Consider the following 27,685-nt stretch of genomic DNA (forward strand, 5'->3'; position numbering starts at 1 on the left):
TGCAGGGGTCAGGCTGGGACCATGGCGGGCCCAAGAGGACCACGCCTCGCGGCCTGGCATGCAGCCAGCTGCACGCTCCTCAGCCGAGCGAGCGCAGCGCCTCCTCAGCACAGAGGCCATGGGGGCCTCAGAGGGTCAGAGCTGGGGCTGGGTGGAAACCCAGCGTGACAGACGCTCTGCTTCTCTGGACAGAGGTCAAGGAGGCAACATACTTTGTTCACTACCAGGAAAAAGAAGGAGCGGAAGACAGAGTCAACGCAGAAGTTACAGAATTTATTTTATTTCTCTCAAAGTTGTTTTTCTGTTTGACCCACATAAGAAATCATAAAGCCTTGGCCTTCCTGAGCGTGTTGCACCCACAGCCGGTTCTCTCTGGACTCCGAGTGTCCAGGAAGAAACAACAGCTTTCTTCCAGAGAAGCTGGACTCAGGGTTGGGGACCAGCTGCCTGAGGCCTTCCCACAGGGCCCCCTGCCCTTGGCTTGCTCCCCTCCTTCCACGGGTGGGATCTCGTCAGAGGGCTACTCCCAGTCCCGTCAGAGGGCTACTCCCAGTCCTGACGTCTGTGAGGCCCGCGAGACACGGGGTGACAGACGACGGCTCAGATCCTGACCACCTGGGCGGCAGCACACGGACTCTGCCTCCCCTCGCCGCCTGCGGTCTGCCTCCTGAGGTAGAGTCGGCCGAAGGTGCCCCCCACCTGCCCTTTGGTGAGGCGCCCGGGGTTCACACAGACACAGCCGAGGATGTCCTGGGGGGAAGGAAAGAGCGACTATGGGTCTGGAAAGGCTGAAACCATGGGCACAGATGTGAAGAAGCTGGACTCATTTAAGGGTTCAGCCCCAGAGAATGTTATAGAAACTGGAAACGAAAACCATCTTCGGTTCAATATGTTAATTTATTACTAGAAAACTCTGAGTCTGTCTTGTGTCTCCAAAACAAAATAAACAAGGTGACTCAGCCAATTTCCAAACGTGGAGACAAACTTGCTTATTTGTTTCACAGCGTGAAAGAAGGTTTACCTCCGGAGGTTGGACTGGCTCTGGTTTGGCAAGAGGAGGTTGACGGGGTAGATTCCCCGTGAGGGTCCGAACCTGAACGTGCCCAAGGGCTGCTGGGAGCTCATCTTGGAATTTGGGGAGGGGACAGGCAGGCCCAGGTCACCCGAGGTGGCCGTGGGTGAGAACCGTGGTTAGAAGGTCTTCCTAGCTGCCTCTGGGGCTCCCAGGCTGGGCTGCCTGAGCACCATGCTGGGGGTGGGATGGGGTGGTGGTGGTGGGCAGCAAGGGCATACCACTTACTTAAGCATTATACTAACAAATTTGTTTTCTACCCCTCCCCCCTCCCCCAAAGGAACGAGGCCACTGTCCCCACCAGCAGACCCGAGAGGAGTAAGTGCCGGGGGTTCAGAAAGGCACTGGTTCTGTCATTTCTGGGAAATGGCTGAGTTCAAACCCACCTTCACGAAGTATCTCAGCTCTGATGGGGCTATGAACACGTCGGGGGTGACTGGCAGCTGAGCATAGAGGTAGAAGTTCTCGTAGTCGATGGACATGTCCTCCTGGGGTGGGTAGAGTGGGTAGTAGCTACAGAGAAAAGAGAAAGTTAGCAGCAGTGGACTCGGGAGCCCTCCCCAGATGGACTCTTTCTCTGCCGCTAGTTTCCATGCTGTCAAACACTGCCTCTCCCTGCCCTCTGTGTTTGGGGGACAGAACAGGCCTGTCATGCCAGGAGGGAATTCCCTGGAAGTGGCCTGGGGAAGGCTGTTGTTGTTCAGTCACTAAATCGTGTCTGACTCTTTGTGATTCCATGGACTGCAGCATGCCAGGCTTCCCTGTCCTTCACCATCTCCAGGACTTTGCTCAAACTCATGTCAACTGAGTCAGTGATGCCATCCAACCCTCTTATTCTCTGTCGCCCCCTCTCCTTCTGTCCTCAATCTTTCCCAGCATTAGGGTCTTTTCCAATGTGTTGGCTCTTTGTATCAGGTGGCCAAAGGCTTGGAGCTTCAGCTTCAGCATTAGTCCTTCCAATGAACATTCAGGGTTGATTTCCTCTAGGATTGACTGGTTTGATCTCCTTGCCGTCTATGAGGTTGCAAAGAGTTGGACACAACTGAGCAACTTTCACTTCCACTGGGGCAGGTTCTTGAAGTCAAATCTGTCCCAGTTCTGTGACTCCAAAGCACTCCCGGCACGGGCAGATGCCCCACAGGGCGGGCTCACCTCCGCTGGGTCAGGATGTGCTTAAGGATTCGGCTGAACCGGTCTGAAGTTCCAGAAGAACTGCAGAAAGAAGAAAAGCAAGAAACGGAATGTGGAAACTTGTTTCTCAGGGCCTGTTTCTCTTCGGGGAGGATTTCTTAAACTAGAGAGAAGCGATGTGGCCAAGGTGTGTGACAGAAGTTGCCTCTGGAGAATTTTAAAGACGTGTCTGTAAACAGCTCAGTCTGATGAGCAGGACACTGGGCTGAGAAGGGGAAAAGCGGGAACCCCTTGTGATCAGGGCCCAGGTGGGCCGTCATCAGCCCCACATCATGCAAGAGCAGGTGGGGCCTGCCCCTCAAGGGGCCAGCTGTAGCCGGGTGACCCTTGCACCTCCAACCAGAGCCAACCTGCACACACCCATCTCGCCTAACACACGAATGGCTCCACGCTCCTTCCCATCACAGGTGATGGGAGAACTGAGCCACCGAGCCTCGGTTCAACACACCCGGCAGCGTCTGATCCCCTGCAGAGTAACACCCTGTTCTGGGAGAGGGAATACCCTCCAGGGTAAATACAGTCACCTCCATGCGCAGGGACAGCTTGTTTAGGTCACACATGTGGCAAAGGAAGCAAAGTAGATGAACTTCTATGACTAGAAATTAAGGACAAAGATAGGATGGAAGGGGCCCTGCAAGGCCTCAAACACCATAGACAAGTGGTAATAGATACACGCGCGTCCCGTCGCCCACTTTGGGTGCAGAGAAACTCAGTGGCCAAAGGGTTTGGCAGAAAGTGCTGCTCTAGGGAATGCCTGTTCGAGACTCTGCCCAGCAGGCCTTTGGCCAAGGACAGGACCAGGGTCCAGAGGGCCGGAAACTGCTCGTGGGACTGGAACCACGTTCTCACCTACTGATCTCCTCGGCCCCCATGTGGAACAGCAGGTCGGTGGACGTCAAGCCAAAGATCACTCCATTTATGGAGAGGGTGCAGGGCTCGGACACGAGCTGCACTCGCTGGAACGAGAAGGGTGGGGCAGGCGTTTGCACACTGAAGTTAGAAACTTCTCCTCTGGGAAAGTGGGGAGTCCACAAGGGCTGGGGAGAGCACTGAAAGTCCAACACCCAGTACATAACACCTGTGCTTGTGATACAGAGAAGCTGAGAATCAGGCCCTCCATCTCCCCACCCTCCACTTCCAGATGGAGCTGGGTGGTCGCCACCGGCACGTTGCATTCGGAGGCCTGCTGTTAAGGAGGGGACGCGCGTACCTTTTTGTCCTCTCGAAGCAGGTCAGAGCAGCTGAAGGGAGGCTGTGGGTACACAGGTTCATGATGCACGTCTCTCAGCGATGGGACGAAGATGAGGTGGGAGCCGGAGCTGGTTTGCCAAAAAAAAAAAACAAAAAACAAAACACGTCAGGAGAGGAAGGAAAATGAACACAGCTCATAGCTGGGTGACAGACTCCAAGCGTCAGGGCCTCAGACAAGAGCCTGCTTCCGAGGGGGATACTCAGAACGGAGCTCTTCCACGAGGAGGGGCTGCTGTTCCCCGCAGGGCACTGGGTGTGACAGACGGTCTGTTCTATCACACGACCACCTCGAGAGGCTCAGGACGTGCTTTCTCCCAGCTCCGCGTCATGTTCTACTGAGAGAGGAAGAGGACGACCGGTAGAAAAAGGAAAGACAAGACAGAGATTCTAGAAAATCAGGAAAGACAAGAGTGTGACTAGAAATCCTCAGAGCCCAGATGGCGCAGTGGTAAAGAATCTGCCTGCGATGTAGGAGACCCAGGTTCGATCCCTGGGTTGGGAAGATCCCCTGAAGAAGGGAATGGCAACCCACTCCAGTATTCTTGTCTGGAGAATTCCATGGACAGAGGAACCTGGGGCGCTGAAGTCCATGGGTTTGCAGAGTCGGACACGGCTGAAAGACTGATATACCTTCACTTTCCTCAGAGCCAGAGCTGAAGCCGAAGTTCTGACTCTTCACAGTGGGTGAACAGATGTGGCTTTTAGGTGTCCCGTTGCCTCCCTGACTGGGGGCTCTTCCCCCGGGAGGGACCAGGCAGGCAGAGTGGATCCGGGAGGGGGAGACACAGTGGGTTCTCCCAGAGCCCATGCCCCCTCCCCGCCCCTCCACCTCACACAGGGAATCAGCGCTGGTTTTTATTCCTCAGCCAACTGTCTGACAAACATGAAGGAAATATCTAACAGCAACAGTAAAAGCAGAGATGACAGATCTTTCCTCTGGTGGAGAGTTATAACACAGAAGTGAAGAAAAACCCTGTAACTCTAGGGGCCGACGCTTTATCCTCCCCAGCCACACAAGGGAAGAAAAGGGAAAAAACCCATCTCCTTGATTCCCTCGCTGTCCTTGGCAGAGGGGCCTATGGTGGAAGGTGTTATTTTGGAGGCATGTCTAACATCCACTGGGCTTCTCTGGGAGCTCAGGGGTAAAGAACCCACTTGCCAAGCAGGAGATTCGGGTTCGATCCCTGTGCATGCTCAGTTGCTCAGTTGTGTCCGACTTTGTGACCCCATGGACTGTAGCCCGCTAGTTTCTTCTGTCTATGAATTTCCCAGGCAAGAATACTAGAGCGGGTTGCCATCTCCTATTCCAGGGGATCTTCCCCACCCAGGGATTGAATCTGTTTCTCTTGCGTCTCTAGTATTCTTGCCTGGGGAATCCCATGGACAGAGGAGCCAGGCAGGCTACAGTCCATGGGATCACAAAAGTCGTTAACAACTTAGCTACTAATCTACAAACAACACTCACCACTAGCTCTTACTTCTAGCGCCCTCTCTTGCTTAAAACGAGATGGCTTCCCAAAGGTGGGTACTGGCAGGTACCCACCTGTGCAGGTATAGGGACATGGCTGCCTCTCAAGTGGGATAAAGGCGCTGATGATGTTCATACACATGCCACTTGTTTATCGTGCCTGCTCAAAGCGTGAGCCGACACTTCTGCAGCGGAAAATCTGAACTTTGAGACCAAAGGTACTCTGCAAATTAGCTACTGCCCCTTGCCACTGAAAAGTTCCCTGTGATTATCCAAGACTACCAATTTGGGTGCTGAAGCCTGGCAAACGGGCCGAGGGGTGACCTGGAGGGGACAGTGTGTATTTCAGACCCCCAGGGCTCAGTCTGTGATGGACACAAAGAGCAGAGGTGCAGCCGGCAGCTGTTAAGATGTGGACTTGCTCTGTTTACTCGTAGGAGCTGGCAGAGCAACAGTTAAGGAGGAAACGGGCCTCCTGCTCTGGGTTATACACGGGTTGTAGGGGGAGGGATCCGAGAGAAAATTCCAACTATGCTGAGCATTGCACAACTTCACACATCATGGTGGGCCGGGCCTCGCAGCCGCTCCCTCAAGCTCCGGGGCTCTGCTGGGCTCCCAGGAGGGAGGCAGTGCTTCCTCACGGGCTCTGGTTTTCACTGATAAATGGGTTCAATGCTCTGCGTTGCTGACCTCTCAGAGTAAAAATAAATCCCCCCAAAGAGGGCCATTTTTATACTGTTTGGGGAGGGTGGGCAGCCCCTCTCCCCGAGGCACACTCTGGCTGCAGATGAAAGTGCCTGGTGGTGCTGGGAGCTCACCCCAGGGCAACAATGCCCGGTCTGTTCTTTGTTTGTGGCACTGCTGTCAATACCACATGGGGTGAGGAACCAAAAACAGAACCCCATCTCAAATGGAAAGTACCCGGCTGGCGTGCGGGGCAGTCCCCGCCTAACCCGGAGGGGACCCGAGGGCTGACAAAACAGGGACACCAGGCCTGCCCCTGTTTTTCAGGGATTTATTTCCTGAGGAGCCTCCAGGTCTGACAAACTCATTCAGGGTCCCGACAACCCTGGGGGTGCAGAGGGAAGACACCTGTCCTGTCACTTGGAGTGGGGGAGGGGGAAGGGAGCGGCAGGCCCAGCTGCAGGCTGTCGCACCACACGATTCGAGCCCCCCGACTCTGGGGTCGGTTGGGGTTTTCCCACAGTCCGAGAGGCCTACACTGCTAGGATGAGAAGGTAGAATCACAGCTAATCATTGCTGGGATCAGTTCTCACCGCCAAGGGCAGAAGACTATACATCTTGTTTCAAAAACCACCCTTCTTCCAGACGTATTTTACATTTAGCCTCAGGAATGTTTGTTTTTGATGAGCTCAGCTCCTGGCAGGCGGATCCCCGGAGGAGGAGATCCACCATCAAGACAGCTTCTCTCGAACCCAGGCACTGGAGGAAAGCGACAGGAAATGGGGGTGTCGGCTTCCAGAAAAACTTTCTACTTCTGGCTTAGGCTCTTCCTGGAATAGCGGCTTTTCTCTCAAATTAGAACTGCCCAGCCCTCATCACCACTATGACCTTTCCCAGTCCCATCCCTCCAGTCCGTGGCAAGGATTCAAAATCCCCACCCTCATGCGTCCCCACCCACGTGCGAGCCGTCGCGGGGCGCCCATGAAACCAGGGAAGCACTGACTCGGGGAAGGACTTGGGCTCACCCCCAACTCTCACTCACAGGAGATGTTAGGCCCCCCAGGACTCTGTGCTGTGAGCCATCAAACACTCCCCAGCCCCACCCTGGGAAGATTCCCAGGGAACATGAATTTCTACAAAAGGGAGTGAGAAAAGGAAGGAAGTAGGGAAAGAGCCAGGGAAGAGCCAAAGTCTGGGCAGCCTTGGCCTTTCAAGTGTGTTTATCTTGGTGTTTTACAAAGATGCCTCTTCACTCAGGGTTGGCGCGCTTGAAGTTCAAGGGTTCTATCTGATCTCTGCAGTTCAAAAGGATATAAGGATGGGAACTACCACGACTTTTGAACGGTTTCAGTTTCTTAACGGGAAGCCCTGGAGAAACTCAGGAAGTATAAGGTTCTGCCCAGTATTTTGAATGCTGACCTTCGCGTTCCTTCGATAATTGTTCGGAGACATTGCTTGAAAACATCTTCAAATGAGCTTGTCAGCAGACAGCTCTGCAAGAAAAGAAAGGAGATTTACAGGGTGAACGTTTGGTGTCTGTTCACTTATTGAGCGCTGCTTAGATGACCCTGGAGGCAGATGCTGGGTGAGGAGCTGAAGGAGATGCAAAGATACCCAAGACAATGGTCTCTGTCCTTTTGAGAGCTGAGTCTAGTTGGGAGCAGGCAAGGAGGTTGGGGAAGAATCAGTCCTGAAAGTGAGCCGAGGGGAGAAGTAGGAAGAAGAGAGCTTTGAAGCCTTTGCTGTGGCTGGTAAACCTCCTGAGAGGGCTTCCCTGCTGGCTCAGCGGTAAAGAATTCATCTGCCAATGCAGGAGATCCCTGGTCTGGGAAGATCCCCCATGCCGAGGAGCAACTGAGCCCACTGAGCCCACGTGCCACCACTACTGAGCCTGTGCTTCCGAGTCCAGGAACTGCAACGACTGAGCCCATGTGCCGCAACCACTGAAGCCTGCGTGCCCTAGGGTCCGTGCTCCGCAACAAGAGAAGCCGCTGCAACTGAGGAGTAGCCCCTGCTTGCCCCAACTAGAGAGAAGCTCGCACTGCAACGAAGACTCAGCAGTCAAAAATTAAAAAAAACAAAACAAAGAAACCCCTCCTGAGACAAAAGGAGGTGCTGTCTCCAGGAGGGCCATTTGTGTTTTAAGTTCAAAGGACAGTTACACTCAGGGCCTGGAGCTGTCGCAGCCAGGAAAGGGCTTTCACAGGCACAGCTCCGGGACCATGGGCACCTCCCCCACCCTCCTGCCCCAGAGCCACAGTCGAACACGAAGGGGACCAGGACTCAGATATTTGGATCCCCTCCCCCACCCGCCCCATCTTCCAGATGGCTCTGTATTCTGGTGAAATGAAGCCTTCACAGTCAGTACCTTTTTAAACTTGCCCTGCAATAATGTTTTTCTGATCAGCCACAGGGATTCATTTAGGCTGTTACAGATGCAGGATAAACTCCAAGAGATGAAAGTAACAGGCCTCGACTGAATGCGAGTACCCGGTCTCTCCCTGACTCCAGCCCCAGTCACTTACCTCAACCTGTTCATGCTTAGCATCCAGGAAAGGTCCAAACTGCAGATCAGCCCGAAGTGGAGAAACAAAGGTACCAAAAGAACACATTAGAATTGCACGTGCCTCTGAGTACCCTCACATACCCGATTCTAGCAGTTCTCTGCCCAGGGTCCATCTCTCCCTCCAAGGCTGCCTGTACAGCCTGGGACAGGTGGCAGGTGGGTGGGAGTGGGATGGTGCCCAGCCAACATCACAGGCAGAAGGACACAACCTCCTGGATGGAGAGGGCTACTGGGCCCTGTCACTAGCTGCTTTGCCTCCTATAATACTGGGCTTTTTTCCCCCTTCAACCCAGAAAGGGCAATCTACCTCCATGAAGCAGTACTCTGAGCTTTCAAAAGAGATGAGTTCACAAATGGGAGTAATTAGACAAGAGGTGAAATACTCAAAAACCAACGCAGGTGGCAAAACACCTTGGGCTTTTTGATTAAGACTATGCACACAAGGGGACTTCCCTGGTGGGCCGGTGGCTAAGACTCTGCTCCCAATGCAGGGGGCCTGAGTTCTATCCCTGGTCAGGGAACTAGATCTCACATGCCACAGCTAAAGATCTTGCATGCGGCAATGAAGATCAAAGACCCCACGCACCACAAGTAAGACCTGGTGAAGCCAAATAAATAAATATTAAAACAAACAAAAAACACGCACACATTGCCAAAGATGGAGACCAAGAACTCAAAAATACTTTTAAGAAGGAGGAGAGTTTGACACTCTTCCTAAAAATTTACAACCTCATCAGACCTTTTTCTAATATTACCCCCCATCCCCCAACTGTTCTTCCTTTGGTGCCTGCCTGGGTGAACTGTCCCCCAGAGGGGCCCTACCAGGATGCAGACGTCCGGTCGGTCCCGGTTGATGACGGTGATCAGGTCGAGCAGGGGGTCAAAGGTGATGCTGTCAGACGTGGTGTACGGCCCACAGGCCACCAGGACCATGAACTGCTCAGAATCTAAGCCGGAAAGGATTGTTAAGGTGTTGATGAGAAGATGCTGGGGTGGTGGGAGAAAGGACAATGAGGGCAAGATGCCTCGGGACTCAATTAAGAGTCTAACCTGTGCAACTCTGGGAACTGAAAGGAATAAGACCTCACCCTGCCCTCAAAGAGCCCTCCATGAGCTGCACAGACAGGCAAGTGTGCAAGCAACCAGAACTCCAGGGACATTTACCAGCAGAGTGTGGACGATGGGAGGAAAGTGGCAGTCATGAGAGAATTGATCAAAGTGGCATTTGCTCACATGGTTTTCCCCTTAATTTTTTTTTTGGTGGTAAAATACATATAACACAAAACTCAACTTTCTTTTGGGAGGGGGGCAGTGCTGCATGGTTTTCGGGATCTTAGTTTCCTGACTAGGGATCAAACCTGTGCCCTCAGCAGTGAAAACTCGGAGTCCTAACCACTGGACCACCAGGGAAATTCCTCCTGATCATAACCATGTTTAAGTCAACATTTCAGTGGCATTAGATAAATCCATAATGTTGTGCAATTGTCACCACCTTCCGCCTCCACAACTCTCTGCATCTCGTGAAACTGAAACTCCATACCCGTTAAATACTAACTCCCTGCTCCCCTTCCCCCAGTCCCTGGCAACCACCTCTATGATTCTGACGCCTCTAGGAACCTCATCTAAGGGGAATCAGATGGTATTTGTCTTTTTGTGACTTTGCTTACACTTGAGAGTCGAGTTTTTCAGGAGCCAGGGCAAGGCGGGGTCCCCGACAGCACTGAGGTTTGAGAGCTCAGTGGGAGGGACCATCCAGTGGTGAGAGCAGCTGGAAAATTTGGTACATCGAGGGCTCCAGGAAGACAGGCTTGGGATGGGAGACTCTCGTGTTATGGGGTGCAGGCCTTGTTTCAGGGCGCCCTTTTCCTCAAAGCATCTGCTTTTCTTTCAGAGAATCAGCCTTGGCCTCCATAAGGTGCCCCCCGCCTATGGAGATGTAAATTAGGTGCATCGTCCTCCCCAGCCAAGGAGCAGGCACAGACCGGCTTAAGCCATTCACTCTCTCCTCCGGATTCTAGAATCTCAAGGTGAACTATCGAAGGACAGAAAAAAGACTGGCGCTGACCCATCCAGCTGAGATGCCTGGTCAATACAGCCCAGGACTCCCTGCTACCTGGACACCTGGCGTCACTGAGCCGTGATCCGGGCTGTAAACCTGTTCCAGCCACCTGTCCGGTCTGTGTGCTACCTGAATTTCCCCTAACAAATTCTCTTAAGTTAGTCTGAACCAGGTTCTGTAGCTTACAACAACAAATCCAATGATCCTTGTCTTCTTAACAGGCAGCTTTATTAGCTTCCTACGGTTTCGGTAACAATCGACCACAAACGTGGTGGCTTAAAACAATACGCATTTATTATCTTACAGTCCAAGAGGTCGGAGGTCCTAAAATCAAGGTGTGGGCAGGGCAGCATTCCCTCTGGAGGCTCTAGGGAGAATCGTTTCCAGCCCCTTCCAGCTTCCGGAGGCTGCCTGCATCCCTGGCCCACGGCCCCTCCTCCACCTTCAAAGCCAGAACCTGACATTTCCAATCTCTGTGACTCGCCCTCTCCCACCCTTCTTTATAAGGACCCTTGTGATTACACTGAGCCCACCTAGACAATCCCCATCTCGAGAGCCTTAACTTAGTCACACCTGCAAAGTCCCTTTTGCCATATAAAGTAATACATTCAGGAATATATTCCAAGAATGAGGGCCACTGTTGGTCGAGCGTGGCTGTAACTGAACTGAGACAGAGAATTCAAGTAGGAGAGTAAGACTGGCGCTGTGAAGGGGGGAGGGGACAAAGCTGCATTCGGTTCCAAGGAGCCCAGGAGACACTGGCCCCAGGGTGAGTGCCCGGGGAACAGGTCCATGTTGTATTCTGTGTCTCCACACCCAGGTGTTGAGACCAACACCTTGCTCACAGAATGTCTATTAACAACTTTTTCAGGGACTTCCAGCAGTTAAGATTCTGCACTCCCAGTGCAGGAAGTCCAGGTTCAATTCCTGGTCAGGGAACTAGAGTTTGCATGCCATAATGCAGACCCAATGCAGCCAAATAAATAAATAAAAATAAATAACTATTAACAAAACAAAACCAACTTATTCAATTGCTTCCAAAGATTTCCCTGGCACAGCTCAGGCTCTGGGCATTTCAGCCCTGTCTCTTCCCTGTGTTACCTGAACTCGATTCAGTACCAGCACTCTAGCTTCCATAAACACTTACTTCCTGAGAGAATGTGCAATGTCATAAACTCCTAAATTTTGCTCCCAATTCCAGGCCGCCTCTAAGAATGACCTCACACAATATTAACGTAGGGGGTGTTGACAATACAGCTAGCATCAGCTATCTCCCTGCTAATCCTCAACAGTCTACTGCTCTGCTTACAAAAATGCTTGGAATTGTTCTGAAGCCAAGTTTACTGAAATGTTCGTCTTTTCTCATCTAGGTTAGCTACCAAGTAACTCTAGGCTTCCTGAGAAAAGTGTCTAATTTTTAAATACAGTTTTCATCTTGGAATAACTTCAGAATTATAGAAATGTCCCCAACAGAGTCCAGAGTTCCCGTATGTACACCTTTCACCCAGCAACCGCTAATGCTAACATCTTACATAACTAGGGTACATTCATCAAAATGAAGGAATTAATACTGGTATGTTACTGTTAGCTCCTGATTTTTATTTAAATGTCACTGGTTTTTCCACTAATGTCCCCTTTTCTTGTCCAGAATATCACATGGCATTTAAAGAAATTCTTTTTTAAATTGGTGCTCTTTACCCTTTTCTTTTTTTCCCTTTTCTTTCCCCTTCCCTTTCTTTTTTTGGCAGCACAGCATGCAAGATCTTTCCCAACCAGAAATGGAACCTGTGCTCCTGCATTGGGAGCTTGGGGTCCTAACCACTGGATGGCCAGGGAATTCCACTGTTTTTTTCCTTTCCAAAGCAATCTCCAAACACCTGTTAAATATTAGTCTTGAAATGACAGCTCTTGTGGAATCAGAGCACAGGAGGTAAGGCTGACCAAGCCACGTAGGCTCAGACCCCTGGGCTTCCACAAAGGTCCTGTGAACCCATGAATCTGCGGTTGCCCTTGGAGCTCCAGAATGGTGCTCTTACAGCTTCTGAAGCTTTCCCAGGGCCAGAGGAACTGTGCTCCAGACCCTGGCCCACCCCTCTCCACCTGTACTGTTGGCAAAATACTGTTGGAAGTCTAGCTCACCTCCATCCTCTTCATCGGGCTGATGGAACGGGAGCGGCACACCCTTCAAACAGGAGAGAAAACCGTGGTGAGGTCTTGCCCCAGGCACTGCCTCTGGTCAGGAATGGGGTGGGCACTGAATGGGGGCATGTTTGTGGGTGTCTTGCTCCTTGGAGCTAAAGCCCACAGAGTTGATGAAAGTGAAAGTCACTCAGTCGTGTCCGACTCTTTGCAACCCCATGGACTACAAAGTCTATGGAATTCTCCAGGCCTGAATACTGGAGTGAGTAGCCTTTCCCTTCCCTAGGGGATCTTCCCAACCCAGGGATTGAACCCAGGTCTCCAGCACTGCAGGCGGATTCTTTACCAGCTGAGCCACCAGGCAAGTTCAAGAATACTGGAGTGGGTAGCCTATCCCTTCTCCAGTGGGTCTTCCTGACCCAGGAATTGAACCAGGGTCTCCTGCATTGCAGGTGGACTCTTTACCAGCTGAGCTACCAGGGAAGACCACAGAGTTGATGACCCTTCCCTTTTTCTTTACTGCTCAGAGTGGCCAAGACACCTGGTAGCATGAGGTCACGGCTAAACTCAAAAAACACCCAGGAAAGAGCAAGAGCAAAACAGGCGACCATAGGATCGGTGTCCTGCCTGGGAGGACAGGTGCTGCTACTACTTCTGCCTCCCCTGGAAGCCTGCGGAGGATTACTATCAGAGCAGGAGCCGCTAAGCTACAGGCGAATCTGGCTACTGCCTGTTGCTGTAAGCAAACTTCCACTGGCACACAGCACGCTCTTTGGATATTGGCTTGTTCGTGGCTGCTTTTGTGCTACGATGGCAGAGTCGACATTGTATGAACACCAGGTCTGCGGAGTCTGAAATATGTATTGTCTGGCCCTTAGGGGAGCAGTTTGCTAAGCCCTGACCTAGAGGTAGATCGTACTCTACAGACAGAGAATTGAGAAGCGAATCAACAGGCCTTTACAGGGGACGGGCTCTAGGACAGACAGAGGCCCACACACTGTACCTCGTAGAGTCTGGTGGCAACAAGTTTTCTACCTGTGGTGTTGATTCCTTCCATGACCACCACCTGAAAGGCAGGCAGCAGACAGACTTGATCAATGGGAGGTCTGGAATAAGTTATTGTGATAGAGTTATTAAGTACTGTCCAGCTACTCTCATTCTGTAATTGTAAACTTGGGAGTGTTTTTCTAGAAAACAAATGAAGGGGGTTATATTAGTGTAATAATAATTGTGCTTTACACAGTGATCTCATTTTTACAACATTCCTATGAGGTGAGAATTATCATTCCCATTTCACAAATCAGGACACTCTGGGTTTGGGAGGTTAAGTAACATCGCCACAGTCATCCACCTTGCGGGGTGGAGCTGGGGTTGAAACCTGCTGCAGCAGATCCCAGAGGCAAGGTTGGAGCGCAGAGGGGATCGGAACCCCCACACTGGCGCCCACTCTGGCGCCTGAGCTCCAGTTACACCTCTTGGCATCAGAGGTCAAAAGCGCAGGGCAGCTGGCCACAGTCCACTGCACACACCAGGAGCAAATAGCATAGCCACACCCAGAGGGGAGACACACCCCTGATCTCACCTGTCCAGGAAATAGAGAATATTCTTTGAGCTCAGATAGATCCACTGGAATCTGAGCACCTGAGGAATGTTCCAGATCTCCCTCCAGAATCACCGACTTGTGGTTCAGCTTCCCATTGCTGTCACAGCCAATCTGGCCCAGCAGGGTGACGGGTTCCTACCGAGATGCACAGGAGAAGGACAGTCTTTGGGACACAGGAGCTTAAAATCTGGTCCACGCGATGGAAAACAAAACAGACCTCCAACAACAGCACACATGTTTTTGGTGGGGCATCACTTTGAGCCTGAGGTGACCACAAGTATCATCACTGGCTCCCAGGGGTGAAAGGACCCTTAAAGGGAATCTAGCCTGCCCAGCATCTAATGCCTCAGCCCCTCTAAGTGGCTGTTTGAGCCACAGCATCTCCAGTGAAGGGGAACTTGCCCCCGAGCCCACCCCCCCACCAGCAGCCCACTCACCACATCTCTCTCTCTCTCTTTTTAAGTTCTGCCAGTTTACTGCTACCAACCCATCCATCTCCCTCCACCTTCCTCATGCATGCATGCTCAGTCATGTAAACCCATGGACTGCAGCCCGCGAGGCTCCTCCGTCCATGGACTTTTCCAGGCAAGAATACTGGAGTGGGTTGCCATTTCCTTCTTCACACATCTCCTGAATAACTATTAACGACAGCCCTGGTTTACTGGGCTCACTAAACACCAGGCACTGTTCTAAAGGCTTATGTGTATCAACTCACTTAACTCTCACAATAACCATGAGGTGGATATTATTATTGCATCCATATTAGAGATGAGAAAAACCAGCAGCAGAAAGGTCAGATAATTTAACCAAGGTCAAACAGTGGGCAAAGTGCGGGTCTGAAGGCCAGATGTTTGGCTCCAGGGCCATATCCTTTAACCACACACCATACCGCCTTGTAACAGGAAGTTCTTCATTAAACTAAGCTGAAATTCCTCTCTTGGTGGCTTCCTCTATCCTGTTCTCACTCCTGGGGGCAAACCGAGGAAGTCTAATCTTTCCCCATGAGATCGTACAACCCAGCCTCCCCTCCACTACTTCCTCCCAACTCCCCTGAATCTTCCTTATATGACATGGCTTTGCATGTCTTCCCCAGCTGGCCATTCTCCTCTGAATGCAAATATGTGACAAAGGCATCGTAAAGAAATTTTGAGAACACATCTCCCCTTAAAGTACGTTCTAGAGAGAAAGCACTATACATGTCCCAGTTTAAACTGTGACGTAGACACTATTCACAGCAATTGATCCCTGATGACAGAGACCAAAGAAGGGGAGAGACCATGAGTCACCGTTGCTGGAAATCCTCACCTTGCTGCTGTTCTCATATCCTGACACTTGAATGCTTAAGGCCCTCAATCTTGTTTACATGGAAGACTCTAACCCAAGCGCAAAGAAAACGACTTAATCTGGTCACAAAACCAGAGAACACTTATAACCCATTTTACCAAGTTCATCCAAGATAGATGTTCTAACTAGAAGGTAGACAGTTAGTGAAAAGGAAGCAGGAGGTTGACTTTTCATCACTGATTTAAAAAAACAATATCAATCAGGAAAGACTATTAAACAAATTTTTACCTGTGCTGGGACTAGAATGGGAGCAAAAGCCTCAATCTTGTAATGTTCCTTGAGTTCACTGCCAAGTTCTTCTATCTTACAGGTCAGAACTGAAATCCCAGAGGGGGAAAAGCATGTTTAAGACATTTTACTTGCCAAGCAGGAAAAACACAGCACCTTGTAAAACATTAAAGTCAGTCATTTTACAGAGGCAGGCAGGGTGCCGAGGACACCAGCCAGTTTGTAACTTTCTCAAGCCCGAGCCAATTTTCCAATATTTGGTTGCTGAACCCAGCCTTCCATTTGGCCATGGCAGGGGGAGGGGGTCACGCATGAGGTCATAGTCCCAAAGTTGGCCTGGCTCCCTCCCCAGCCTCCCTCTTACTTAGGTGGTCAGGGGGGTTTCAGGGAAGCCAGGAACAACCGGAAGAGCCTTCCAGTCTTTCCAAGGAAGAAGCCATAAATGTCTCCGCTTCCTTTAACACTGTAATTGGCTTCCTTTACACAGTTCAAGTGGTTGTTACTGGGAAATGGTTATGTGCTTTTTCTTAGCAAAGTGATTGTGATTTGGGAGAATTATTGAGAGTGGTCATCTCATATCCGTTTCCTAATAGGGGTGCCCAGAGGACATCTATCAATCAAAGGCAACCTTGAACTCGTTCTACCAGCCTAGCTGACGCTTTGTTACTGATTCAAACCCTTCCAGGTGGTTTTATACCTTCCAGAATGTCAAAGGGGTAAACAAATACCTTCTCGAACGTCTGGGAGCTTCTGAAACATGGATTTGTAGCTGCCGGTGAGCGGCTCTGGATGTCCCAAGACCTTCAGGCTGAGGTGATTGGCTCCTCCTCTCCCAGACCAAAACACCCCCTGCGCCGAGCCAAAGGAGGTGACCACTTCTCCCCGGTTAGTTCTCGAGCTGTATTTCTGAGGGGGAGTAGCGCTGATTGGAAGCAAAAGACATCAACGTTACCACATTCATATCTACAAGGAGAGAGGAGTCTAAGATGAGGTTACCTCTTGGAAATTTGGGATTGGAGGCATGCCAGGCTGGCCTCACATTTTATAAATCTAATCAGCTTAATGGGGTTGGACATTCTGGACCTTTAAGGAATTTCAGGAATGAAGGGGGTTGAGGAATACCAAATGTGTTTAGAGAAGCTTGGACACAGAGATGCAGTTTAAAAGGTCTTCTCCTGGCTTAAAACTAACTAAGTAAAACAAAACCCAAACTCTGAATTGATTAAAGAGCCAGTTTAGAGTACCGTTTTCTTTCTTCTGAATTTTTAGCATTTGTTAGAATATCATCAAAGCCTGGAACTGTGGATAAGCCAACAGTTGCTCTGTGTACAGGTAACACCTCATGATATAGTTCAAGGTAGAAACAGTAACAATGAAGTTAAATGAAAGGGAATCAGCTTTCCCCCGTGTCTCTGGAGGTGAACAGGTAATGAATTCTGTCAGCTAGTGAACAAACACGCCCATTCTCCAAGTCTCAATCGGCAAGTTCTCGTATTTCTCCTCACTCACTGGTAAATTCCACCTCCGGGGACATACAAGTGTTGCTGATCTGCTTAGAGGACAGCGAGGTCTTCTAACCCTTTGGTTGTGAACACAGTGCACCGAGAGGCCTGATTACACAGGCTTCATTTAATGCCCCGAAACTCTGCAGGAACCAGTTCTCCGTGGGCACTGTTACAGTGGGTGCTGCCAGTCCCTCCTTTCCAGAGGGGCTACAGAAAACGAGCTCGACTAATTACCTCTGTCTCCAGGGCTGCCTCCACCTGAATAATTTAGAAGCTACTTTCATAAATTGCGAAGCCAGTTTCTGATGTCAGCTTTACTAGTGTGCATTAAAGAATGACTAGGCAGTGCATCTCGACTGCGCCAAGCTCCTCCCTGAGAAGCTCTGTGAGATGCACATTACAGCCAGCCCTGTAACCCAGGGAGATGCTCACACGGGGTCCATTGCAAACAGATCTACAAGCTTCAAAGTCTTGCTTGTTGAGAGAATAGAACTGCTGCCATGGTGCTGGCACCTATGAGAACCACTCTGTAACCAGCCATCTCTGTGCATCCAAAGATGCCCTTCTAAGTCTAGAAAGTTCTATTCAGAAGCCAGGGTGAAAACTCCTGAAAGCAGGAGTGGGCCACACTAAAGTCAAATCCGCCCTCGGGATCCAACTACCTTTCAGGGGACTTCCCTGGTGGTCCAGGGCCTAAGACTCTGTACTCCCAATGCAAGGCGCCCGGGGTTCAACCCCTGGTTGGGGAACTAGATCTAAGTTCCACAACCAAGACTAGGCAGAGCCAAATAAATAAAAAAGAAATTAAAGAAAAAAAGAAGAATCTGACCCCTTCTGATCTTGAACAATGCTATCGCTCCCTTTCTTTTTTTTCTTTTGTGTTTTTTGGCCCTGCCAAGTGGCTTGTGGGATCTTAGTTCCCTGACAGGGATCAAACCCGGGACTACGGCAGTGAAAGCGCTGAGTGCTAACCACTGGACTCCCAGGGATGTCCCTATCACCTCCTTTCTAACGTGATAGAAAGTCTTAGGCTGACAAGTCTTAAGCTCTGCTTGGTCTAGAAGTGACTCCCGGCAGCCAGTATCACCCTAACTGGTTAACATCACTGTTCCTTTGCCCCATCCTGATGCGGCAGCACCTAAAGCCCTTTCTTCTCTTCAGCAGAGCTCTCATTATGGAATTCCCTCACGGAACACATGTCGTTTATAGATTTCCACAAGTCACATGTGACCTCTGTGGATTTATGTGCAGAAGTGGCAGCAGGGATAAAATACCAATGAAGTTGGGGTAGGTTCAGGGACAAGAAAACTCTCAGCAACTAGCTGTAACCTGAGTGAGGAACAAAGAACAGGTTATGCAACATTGTGAACAAAGATACGTGCTTTTCTTTTTTAAAAATAAATACCTCAAAAAAAAGAAAAAGAAACCCAACAACACATGAACTAACAGAAGCAGGTGGAAACCTATTTGCCTCCTACTGGCAAGAGACTTGCAGGCCTCCCAGACTTCTGAATAGACAGGTTGTTTTCAGTAGGAGATGTCAGTTCCTGATCTAGGAAATAAGCCCCAGAAAAGAGGGTGGAAAGTGAGTTTCCTTAACCACCGTTAAGAAACAGTAATTTTCCACACAGGATAAGGAGGGGGAAGGTAGGGAGCAGTTGGCCTTCCAGCCAGTCGACTGCAGAGGGAAACGTCCGCCCCTATTCCTTAACTCAGGTTGTAGTATCGGCCTCCACCAGGTAACCAGAGAGAGGGGAGGGCGGGCCTGCTGCCTGGCAGCTGAGTCATCAGGATCCATACCTCGGAGAGAAACTCGACGGTGAGAGAAGCTGATGGGGGCTCCGAGCAGACACACTCCTTTTTGTGAGGGGGGTTTCTGGGGTGGTGATAGTTCGCTTCTGAGAACCCTAGAGGCAAAACAAGAGAAGGGCCCAGTCACTCTAGACCCAGGGGCTGCTAGTGAAGAGCGCAGATCCTCAGGAAGAAAGGGAGGACATGCCTGAATGAAGGGCACAGATCACACAGGGCTGGTTTTCTTCTGAAGGCCCCATCTTTCAAGCAGAATCTCAGACTTCAGCAACTGTAATACAGTCCTCGTCAGGACACTGTCTCTATTTTGGAGGCAACTATGAAGAAAATGCCAACGACATCCCCCGAAAGGACTGCCAAGTAGGCGATCTGTCCTGTCAAATCGCTCGTGTGTTCCCTTTCTTTCCCCGCCTCTCTTTGCTTTACCGCAGCTGAGAGTTTGGCTACACACTCAGTTTTAACCTGCACGGACACATTTTCCTGTCAAGGGATGGGACCATGTTACTATTTATTCTGGCAAAGTCTACCACACATTTTCAGAATTAAAGAAGGGAGTGACTCCAGGCAGATAACACGGGTGAGCTCATACTTGGAGAGTATTTAGCACACGCCTCACTGATGGTCAGTTTTGTTTTCTGGGTGGTTTTGCTCATCAACAAGAATCCAAAGAGATGCCTGGAGTGGAGGGTGAAACCGGCAAATCCTGAGACCCCTTGCTCCCCAGAGTCTGGGACAACGGACTGTGGCTGAGCAGAGACAAAATCCTCGGCTGGAGGGAAACCAGGCAGCCAGCTAATTGGCTGGCGTTCCCCTGCCCTTGGGCTCCTCCTGGCTGCGGGTTTAGGTTATGCCACCAAAGCTGCCTACAGGGGGGACTACGGACAGGCAAGGAGAGAGAAAGCAGGATTCGAAACCACCCTTAAGTGGCTGGAATGGAAACTAGATTTTAAAAGGACCCTTCCTTATGTACCACACTTATACAATAGCCATTTAAAAATACTCCTTTCTAGTATTTCAATATTTTTCCAATTGAAAAAATTCTAATAGTTATAACCTTAGTTTGAATATGATCCTTCATTGAAGTATTGTATATACTGAGTTTTTTGCTCTATATTAATTCTGAGCATTTCTCCCACATTGTCAGTCTTCATCCTTTCTGGGAGCTGTGTTGATGGAATTGATATATAATATAATAGTTTACATAACTACTTCTCTATTGTTGGGTGTATCTGTTTCTGGAGACGACAAATACTGAGGTGCTCACTATCATGCACGTAGCTTTTCCTGGAATTTGGATAATTTCTTACAAGAGAGTCTTACTAGGAGTGATTACTGGGCCAAACGATGGCAAAGATTTTATGGTTTCAATAGGTTTTTCTCAAACTATTTTTCCCGAAGACCTTTCTAATAAATAGGGGGTACAGAGCTCCAGGTCCATCTCCCAGGATGAAGCAAGAGGACAGGACTCTGGGAAAGAGCAGAGCCTCGGGGCTCAGCCCTCAGCCACGTGGTGAAACCTGGTTGTGTCAGCAAGCCAGCTTGAGACGTTCCTCGGGGTGTGCTCACTCTACGCAAGCTCAGGAGACTCACTGCTAATACTACAGGCCGGTTTATCCACCCATGAGAGATACAGAGGGACTGCAGTCTCATACCCTGGGGGGAACACATCCTCACAGCACACAGGAACCCAAATTATAGCCAGATTATTCACTTATTAGAAGCATGATGCCAGCAGCATGGGGACTTCAAATCCCCAGGCTGACACCTCTCTCCCTGTCAGGCAGGACATGTGGAGAGCCGGACTACAACCAGAAGATGTATGGTGAGCACAGGGGCAAAAGAGTAGCTGGTGGGACTTCCCTGGTGGTCCCTGGTGGCTAAGACTCTGCATTCCCAATGGAGGGGAGCCTGGGTTCAATCCCTGGTCAGGCAACTAGATCCTACATGCTGCAACTAAGACCTGGCACAGTCAAATAAATAAATAAATATTTAAACATACAAAAAGAGTAGCTGTCATTGCACAAGTTAAATATTTAATGGTGACAAGCTAAGACCACTGACATACTCACCTCTGCAACATGGGCCCTCCTGCCCCTGGCACCGGTCTGGGAAGGGAAGGCCAGTCCTGGGCTCTGACCCTGTCATTGTGCTGTGCTGATGCCCGAGTTCCCACGTGCTGGGCACTGTTACAGCCTTTTTCCTATTTCTACCCCAGATCCAGTCTGCCTCTCCTCTGAGCTTCAGATGCATGTTTCAAATTGTTCACTCATTTCAGCTCATCTCTTAGCTATGATTCCGTGGCCAAACTTTGATCTGTGATTGAGCCTCCTGAGTACTTTTATAGCAGGAATGGGGTGTCCTCAATATGGTATTTCAGCCATCAGAAAGGTGTATACTTCAACAGTAAATTAAGTAAATTTGCATCTGATTTATGCATCAGTCTATGACAGCTGAGTTACCACAAGTCAGTCCTCCCAAATATGAACAACTCTGATGCTGTGAACATTTTAGCTTTCTTGTTCTCCACAGGCACACTTAAATGACTCACCTTTCCCTCCTTCTTTTTTTTGGGGTGCGGGGCCATGCAGCGTGACTTGTGGGATGTTAGTTCCCAGATCAGAGACTGAACCCAGGGCCCTGGCAGTGAGAGCACCGAGTCCTTGCCAGGGAATTCCCTAATCATCTTCTTTCTTACAGTGTAATTTACTTTGATAGATTAAGGCTTGCTCCTTGTTTAAGGATTGCCACAAATTCATTTTTGATAAAGACTAACTATGATTACCGAATACATTGCTTTGGGCTTGGCACTTTACATGTTCATTTAGTTTTCAAGTCCTTCAAGATATTATTCAAGACAATATCATGGGGTATTATCTGCTGGCTATAGGCTTCTTGAGGGCAGAGCACATCCTTGCCTGTTTCATTCACCAGCTCATCCAGTGTCTGGCACACAGTAATTGCTCAGTAAGTGAATGAATGAAACCTGATTTATGTAGGAAAGGAAATGGCAGCTCAGAGAGATAAAAGCAACTCACTCAAGGTCACTTAGGTCTTTGACTCAGGCTTTGAGGACAGTGCCTTTCCACTGCACTACTCCATCTCTCATCGTGGGGTCCAACGCCTAAACTGGATGAGTAATAGTTATAATGCCTCCACTTGATACAAAACTAGACACCCATTAAAAAAGAGTAATTATGGAGAAATTACATTGATAAAAATTTTATGATATGCTAACTGAAGAAAGCAGGATAACTATGCGTCCACAAGGATTGCCATCATGTCAAAACATCTATGCACATGATCGGAAAGGAAGATGCATCCGTGGAAACAGAGTAGGAACTGTATGAGTGGCTAATTTTCTCCCTTAGAACTTCAAATGCTGTGCTGATATTTTTAGAATAAAGAAAAAAAATGCTACATGTAGAATGCAATTTCCAAACAGGGTACACGTACCTTAGAGGGTGTGGTGTAAGAGTTCAAGAGGGTCTCCTCTTCCTCCTCCACTTCGATTCTAAAAACATTGGTTAAGAGAAACAATAAACTTCCACCCAAAGTCTAAGGCAAGGAGTGACCAAATAAGAAATCTGAATACTAGATATATTGCTTGTTGTTTTTTTTTTTAATTTGAGTTTGTTCTCATGTTTTTTGTTCTTTTTAAGCCATGCCATGTAGCATGCCAGATTTTAGTTTCCTGACCAGAGATGGAATCCATGTCCCCTCCATTGGGAACTCAGAGTCTTATCCACTGGACCACCAGGGAAATCCCTTATTACTTGTTCTTAACTTACACATGCAACTGTAGACAAATGATAAAATACAATACGCAGTTTGATACAAGGGCCTTGAGCAGAAAAGGATACAGCTCTTGTATGGAAACAATGTCTCTGGCTCCTGCGTGCCCGTGCCCTTTGTCCTTGGAGGCACCATGCCGGGTTTTGGACAATCTTTTGCTCAGAAACTGAGGAAGAAAAGATAATGAGTATATTATTCCATAGTCAAGTAATAGAGGAAGCGTTTCCCACAGTCATGAAGTGATAATGGGCATTTGAAATATAATCGAAACTATAAAATTCCTCAAAGGAAGAATGAAGATGTACACATAGACTAAAGATTAAAGACTTAACCTGTCACTGTTTCTCTCCAACACATAACAATTCTAATATTAACACCAATTATTTGCTGAAGAACTACCACCTGTTGAGCATAGTTTTAGGAGGGATTTACAACCATTCTCAATTCATTCAATAACCATAAAAAATACGGATCATGGGAACCACTGACTGAAGAGGAAACTGAGGTTAGAGGAGTCATTAAGGAGTTGGTCCAAGCTCACGTTGGGACTGGAATCCGGGTCTGATTCTAAGGTACACACTCTTCTCAATACAGTGCTCCGCCTTCCGACAGAGCAGACACGGAAATTTACATTATTAGTTTGCCTACAGTTTCTTCTTACCTCGTGCTCAAAAGAATTCAGGGTCTCTAAGGTAAGGCAGTCTTTATGTGTGCTGGTGCAGAAGGCTATAAGCTCGCTGGTCATTCCCTCTTCATTCTGTCCATACAGAATGCACAATTCTACCACTGTAGGGGAAAATGGACACATAAGAACTTAGTTCATTTCTTGTGGCTTTCACCTTGAAAAGTGAAAATAATCCTTTATTTTTTTATTCAATAGTCATTGATCCAGAACCTATTAGGGACAGGCACTGTCCTAGACACAAGAATATATTAATAGCAGTGAATAACAAAGAGACAAACTCTTGTTCTCACACAACTCACTATGCAGGGGAGACAGAAAACAGCCAAATAAGTAAAAAATGTTTGTTAGCTGGTTAAATGTGTTTTGTAGAAAAAATAAAGCCTGGAGAGGGATCGGGGGCTGGAGGGAGGGGCTGACAATTTTAAACACAGTGATTAGGGAAGGCTTCATTGAGGGCATGACATTTGAGTCAAGACTTGGAAGACGTAGAGGAGTGTGGCAGGCAGTGTTGAGGGGGAAGAGCTTTCAGGCAAGGATACTGAGGGAGAAGCAAGATCAGCAAGATCTCCATGGCTGGAATGCAGAGAGGAAGGAGGAGACAGAGACAAGCTGAAAGGGTAAAGGGGGTGCAGACCATTGGCCACTGTAATTATTCTGAGCAAGCTGAGAAATCACTAGATGGTTTGAACAGAACAGTTAACACAACCTGACTTCCACTGAAGAGGGTCACCCTGGCTGCTGTATTAAGCAGATTGAAGGGGACGAGGGCAGAATCAGGGGGACCAATTAAGAGAATCATGGCCAAATCCATGACGAGAGATGATGGTTGCTTGGGTCAAGGTGGTGTCAGTAGAGGAGGGGAGAAGTGGTTGGACTCTAGACTGGAAACATCCCGAAGGTAGAGCCCTTGGGATTTGTTGACCGGATGTGGGGTGTGAGGAGAGAAAGCCATGAAGGATGATGCTGTGGGTTTAGCCTGAGCATCCAGATGGGGGCAGTTACTATTAACTGAGGTGGGGAGGCAGCAGGAGGAACTCTTGAGAGAGAGCAGGAGCTTAGCTTCAGACACCAGAGGTTGACATGCTGATCAGACTTCCAGATGGAGACGTGTGGGAGGCAGACTGGCCTGCAGATCAGGCAAAGGGTCTGGGCTGAGTTATAAATTTGGGGACCATCAGCAAACACATGAGACCAGGTGCAATCACCAAGGAGCTGAGTGTATTTTGGGGCTCAGGATGCAGAGGAATCTGCAAAAGGCTGAGAGATGGTACATGCACATTAGAACACCCAGAAGGAGTATACAAGCAGCCAAGAGGAAAAGGCATTTTAGAAGAGGACCCTTGGAAGAGGGCCTGATGAATGGCATCAAATGCTGCTGCTCATCCAAAGGGGGACTGAAAAATGCATCTGTGGCTTTGGCCAGGTGAAGGTCACTGGTGACCTTGGGAGGAGCAGTTTTAGTGAAGTGGTGGGGATGAAAAAGCTGACTGAAATGGGCTTAAAGAGGAAAAATCTGAAGAAGAAGCCATCCTTCTGAGAAGACTTGTTGTAACTGGGAGAAGATTACTGGAGTGGGACGGGGCAACAATGGAGTATTTAAAGGTTGGGGTAAGAGTCACATTCCTAGGCTACTAGGAAAAAATATCTTACGGAGAGAAGATAGAAAATAAGAAAGGGAAGAATTACAGGAGTGATGTCCTTAAGGAGGAGAGAAGGAATGGGATTCAGGACTCAAGTGGAGCGTGTGGCTTTTGCTGGAAATATGGAGAATTTATTCACTGTAAGGGGAGGAGGCAAGGAATATAGCATAGACACAGGTCCTTCTATTTTTCTCAGCGAAACAGAAAGTAAGTTCATCAGCTGAGAGTGAGCATGGGACAGAAGACTGTCAAAGGAAGAGCAGGTGATGAATGTCTCCCATAGAAGACTCAGAGTGAACAGATCAGGGAAACGGTATGATATGTCGGGCAATATTAAGGTCCAGGTGAGGTTAGCAATTATGAAGTACAAGTCTAGAATTCCAACATCACTGCCAATGTAGTCCTACGTGAAATGGAACCAGCGGGCATCTTGGATTGAAGCTTTTACAAACTTACTTCACACAACCAATTTGTCTTGTTTTGACTCTAGGCTCATCAAATAAATTTCTGACTATGATTGGTTTTCTCATTCAAGTCTCCTATTAGGAAGAGAATGCCCTGGAGATAAAAATTTAGAGTATTCCAGTCTCTCATAAATTAACGTTTGCATTCTGGTTTTATATATTAAAAAAGAAGTTCAATGTGCCAATGAAGAGTAAAGGTAGATGCATGATCATTCTGATTCTAAAATCGGGAATTCCACACCTTGAAAGAATTTGCTTTCTGACACTGCCCTAGAGCCTCACCAACACGATGGAGCACAGGACGCAGGCGCAGGAGATCTGGCTCACAGACCAGCTCAGGCAATTAACTTTCCTTACCTGTTTCTCCGTGGCTCAGTGGCAAAGAATCTGCCTACAATGCAGTAGACATGGGTTTGATCCCTCGGTCGGGAAGATTCCCTAGAAAAGTAAATGGCAACCCACTCCAGTATCTTGCCTGGAAAATCTCATGGACACAGGAGCCTAGCAGGCTACAGTCCACGGGTCGTAAAAGAGCTGGACTCAGCTTAGAGACTAAACGACAATAGGTTTCTCCACCTGTAAACAGCTGACAAGCTCCTTAAAGTTCCTTGCAAAGCTAAAATTCAATTTTAGGATCCCACCTCAGGGACTCATATTTGCACAGTTTTGATGAGAAGTCATGGATCAGCAGAAGTTTAGCTGTAGGCTGGAAAGGGAGGAGCCAGGAATAAAAAGCTCCATTTCAAAATCCCAACATCTCTTGCTTTGCTGTTAAGCTTTAAACATTTTCCAAATTCTGTGCAACTGCACTGGCTGAAAACCATTCTTCACATTCTTATTTTTCAGTTGGGATCCAAGCAGTACCCTGTGAGCATTTCAAAGTCTCAAACTCAGTTTCACTCATCTCACAAACACCGACAAGCCCCATCTAGGGGAGGTGAACCTCGGAATCGAGCAGAGGGGTGGACCTGGGCTGGGGTCCAGACAGGGGGCAAGGAACTCACATTTCTCAATCACAGCCTCCTCGCATTCTAGGCCGAAGATCTGCAACTCCTCCACCAAGAGCTGGGCGGACACAGCCATGATGACCCAGGAGGGGGCCAGGGGCCGGGGGCCGGGGGCGGGGGCCGGGCCCACCCTAGCTCCGACCTGACGCCAAGAAACCCACAAGTGTGGAGATCGATGAGCAGAACGAGGTCCCTCTGATCCTTTCACCCTCCGAGGGCCTGAGGCGGAGAGTGACCAAATGGCTCAAGACCTCAGGCGGTCAGAAGGCCCCAGCCGTCAGTCACGGAGAAACACTTTTTCTTTCTTTCTTTTTTTGGAAGCCCTCAAACGCCTAGAGGAAGAAAATAGAAATCTTGAGAAGTTCGTTCTCCTGGGGAGAATGTCCTGCTTCCTAAAAGCCACCGCAGAGCTTCTCAGGGATGGGAACAAAACAGATTAGCCCGGAAAAACCCGCCAAATGCTTAGTACGGCAAACGCATGCGCGAGTCCCGGGTTCAACCCCACCCCTTTCCCCTGCTTCCGGCTGTCAGTTCCCTGACTACGCGCGCGCACGCGCGTCCGGGGGAGCTGGAGTACGAACTCCTGAGCGCCGGCCCGCGCGCCGGTGCCTGGCTGCAGCCCCGCTCTACCGGCGGCTGCACAGTTAGCTCTGGTGCTATGCTAAGTCTTCAGTCGTGTCTGACTCTTTGCGAGCCCATGGACCATAGCCCGACAGACTCCTCTGCTCATGGGAGTCTTCAGGCAGAATACTGGAGTGGGTTGCCATTCCTACTCCAGGGGATCTACCCAACCCAGGGATCCAACCTGAATCTCTTACTTGTCTTGTATTGGCAGGCGGGTTCTGTACCACTAGCGCCACCTGGGAAGAGATTCCGTCAGTTCAGTCCCTCAGTCGTGTCCGACTCTGCGACCCCAGGGACTGCAGCACACCAGGCTTCCCTGTCCATCACCAACTCCCGGAGCTTGCTCAAACTCATGTCCATCGAGTCGGTGATGCCATCCAACCATCTCATCCTCTGTCGTCCCCTTCTCCTCCTGCCTTCAATCTTTCCCAGCATCAGGGTCTTTTCCAAGGAGTCAGTTCTTTGCATCAGGTGGCCAGAGTATTGGAGCTTCAGCATCAGTCCTTCCAATGAATATTCAGGACTGATTTCCTTTGGGATGGACTGGTTGGATC

At 49.2% G+C, this 27,685-nt stretch overlaps 1 protein-coding gene across 2 annotated transcripts; it reads right to left on the reverse strand.

Moving 5' to 3' along the window:
- Nucleotides 1-252: 252 nt before the first annotated feature.
- On the reverse strand, nucleotides 253-26,969 carry POLA2 (DNA polymerase alpha 2, accessory subunit). 2 transcript variants are annotated; one of them, XM_081532447.1, is made up of 19 exons: nucleotides 26,505-26,969; nucleotides 25,858-25,938; nucleotides 23,373-23,497; nucleotides 22,780-22,877; nucleotides 22,373-22,430; nucleotides 18,911-19,017; nucleotides 16,334-16,527; nucleotides 15,606-15,694; nucleotides 14,013-14,168; nucleotides 13,434-13,496; nucleotides 12,431-12,473; nucleotides 9,055-9,179; nucleotides 8,192-8,230; nucleotides 7,086-7,159; nucleotides 3,474-3,582; nucleotides 3,113-3,219; nucleotides 2,225-2,284; nucleotides 1,459-1,585; nucleotides 253-750 (listed from the first exon to the last, which is right to left on the reverse strand). In XM_081532447.1, exons 3-19 carry the CDS (start codon nucleotides 23,454-23,456, stop codon nucleotides 601-603), a joined length of 1,683 nt encoding a protein of 560 aa, XP_081388573.1. In that variant the 5' UTR covers nucleotides 23,457-23,497; nucleotides 25,858-25,938; nucleotides 26,505-26,969; the 3' UTR covers nucleotides 253-600. The 2 variants fall into 2 exon arrangements, with proteins under 2 accessions (XP_081388573.1, XP_081388572.1); XM_081532446.1 differs by lacking the exon at nucleotides 25,858-25,938.
- Between the last annotated feature and the right edge of the window lie 716 nt (nucleotides 26,970-27,685).

Source organism: Giraffa tippelskirchi, chromosome 10 (assembly GCF_054371585.1).
Source record: "Giraffa tippelskirchi isolate mGirTip1 chromosome 10, T2T-mGirTip1v1.2.pri, whole genome shotgun sequence".
NCBI classification, from domain to species: domain Eukaryota; kingdom Metazoa; phylum Chordata; class Mammalia; order Artiodactyla; family Giraffidae; genus Giraffa; species Giraffa tippelskirchi.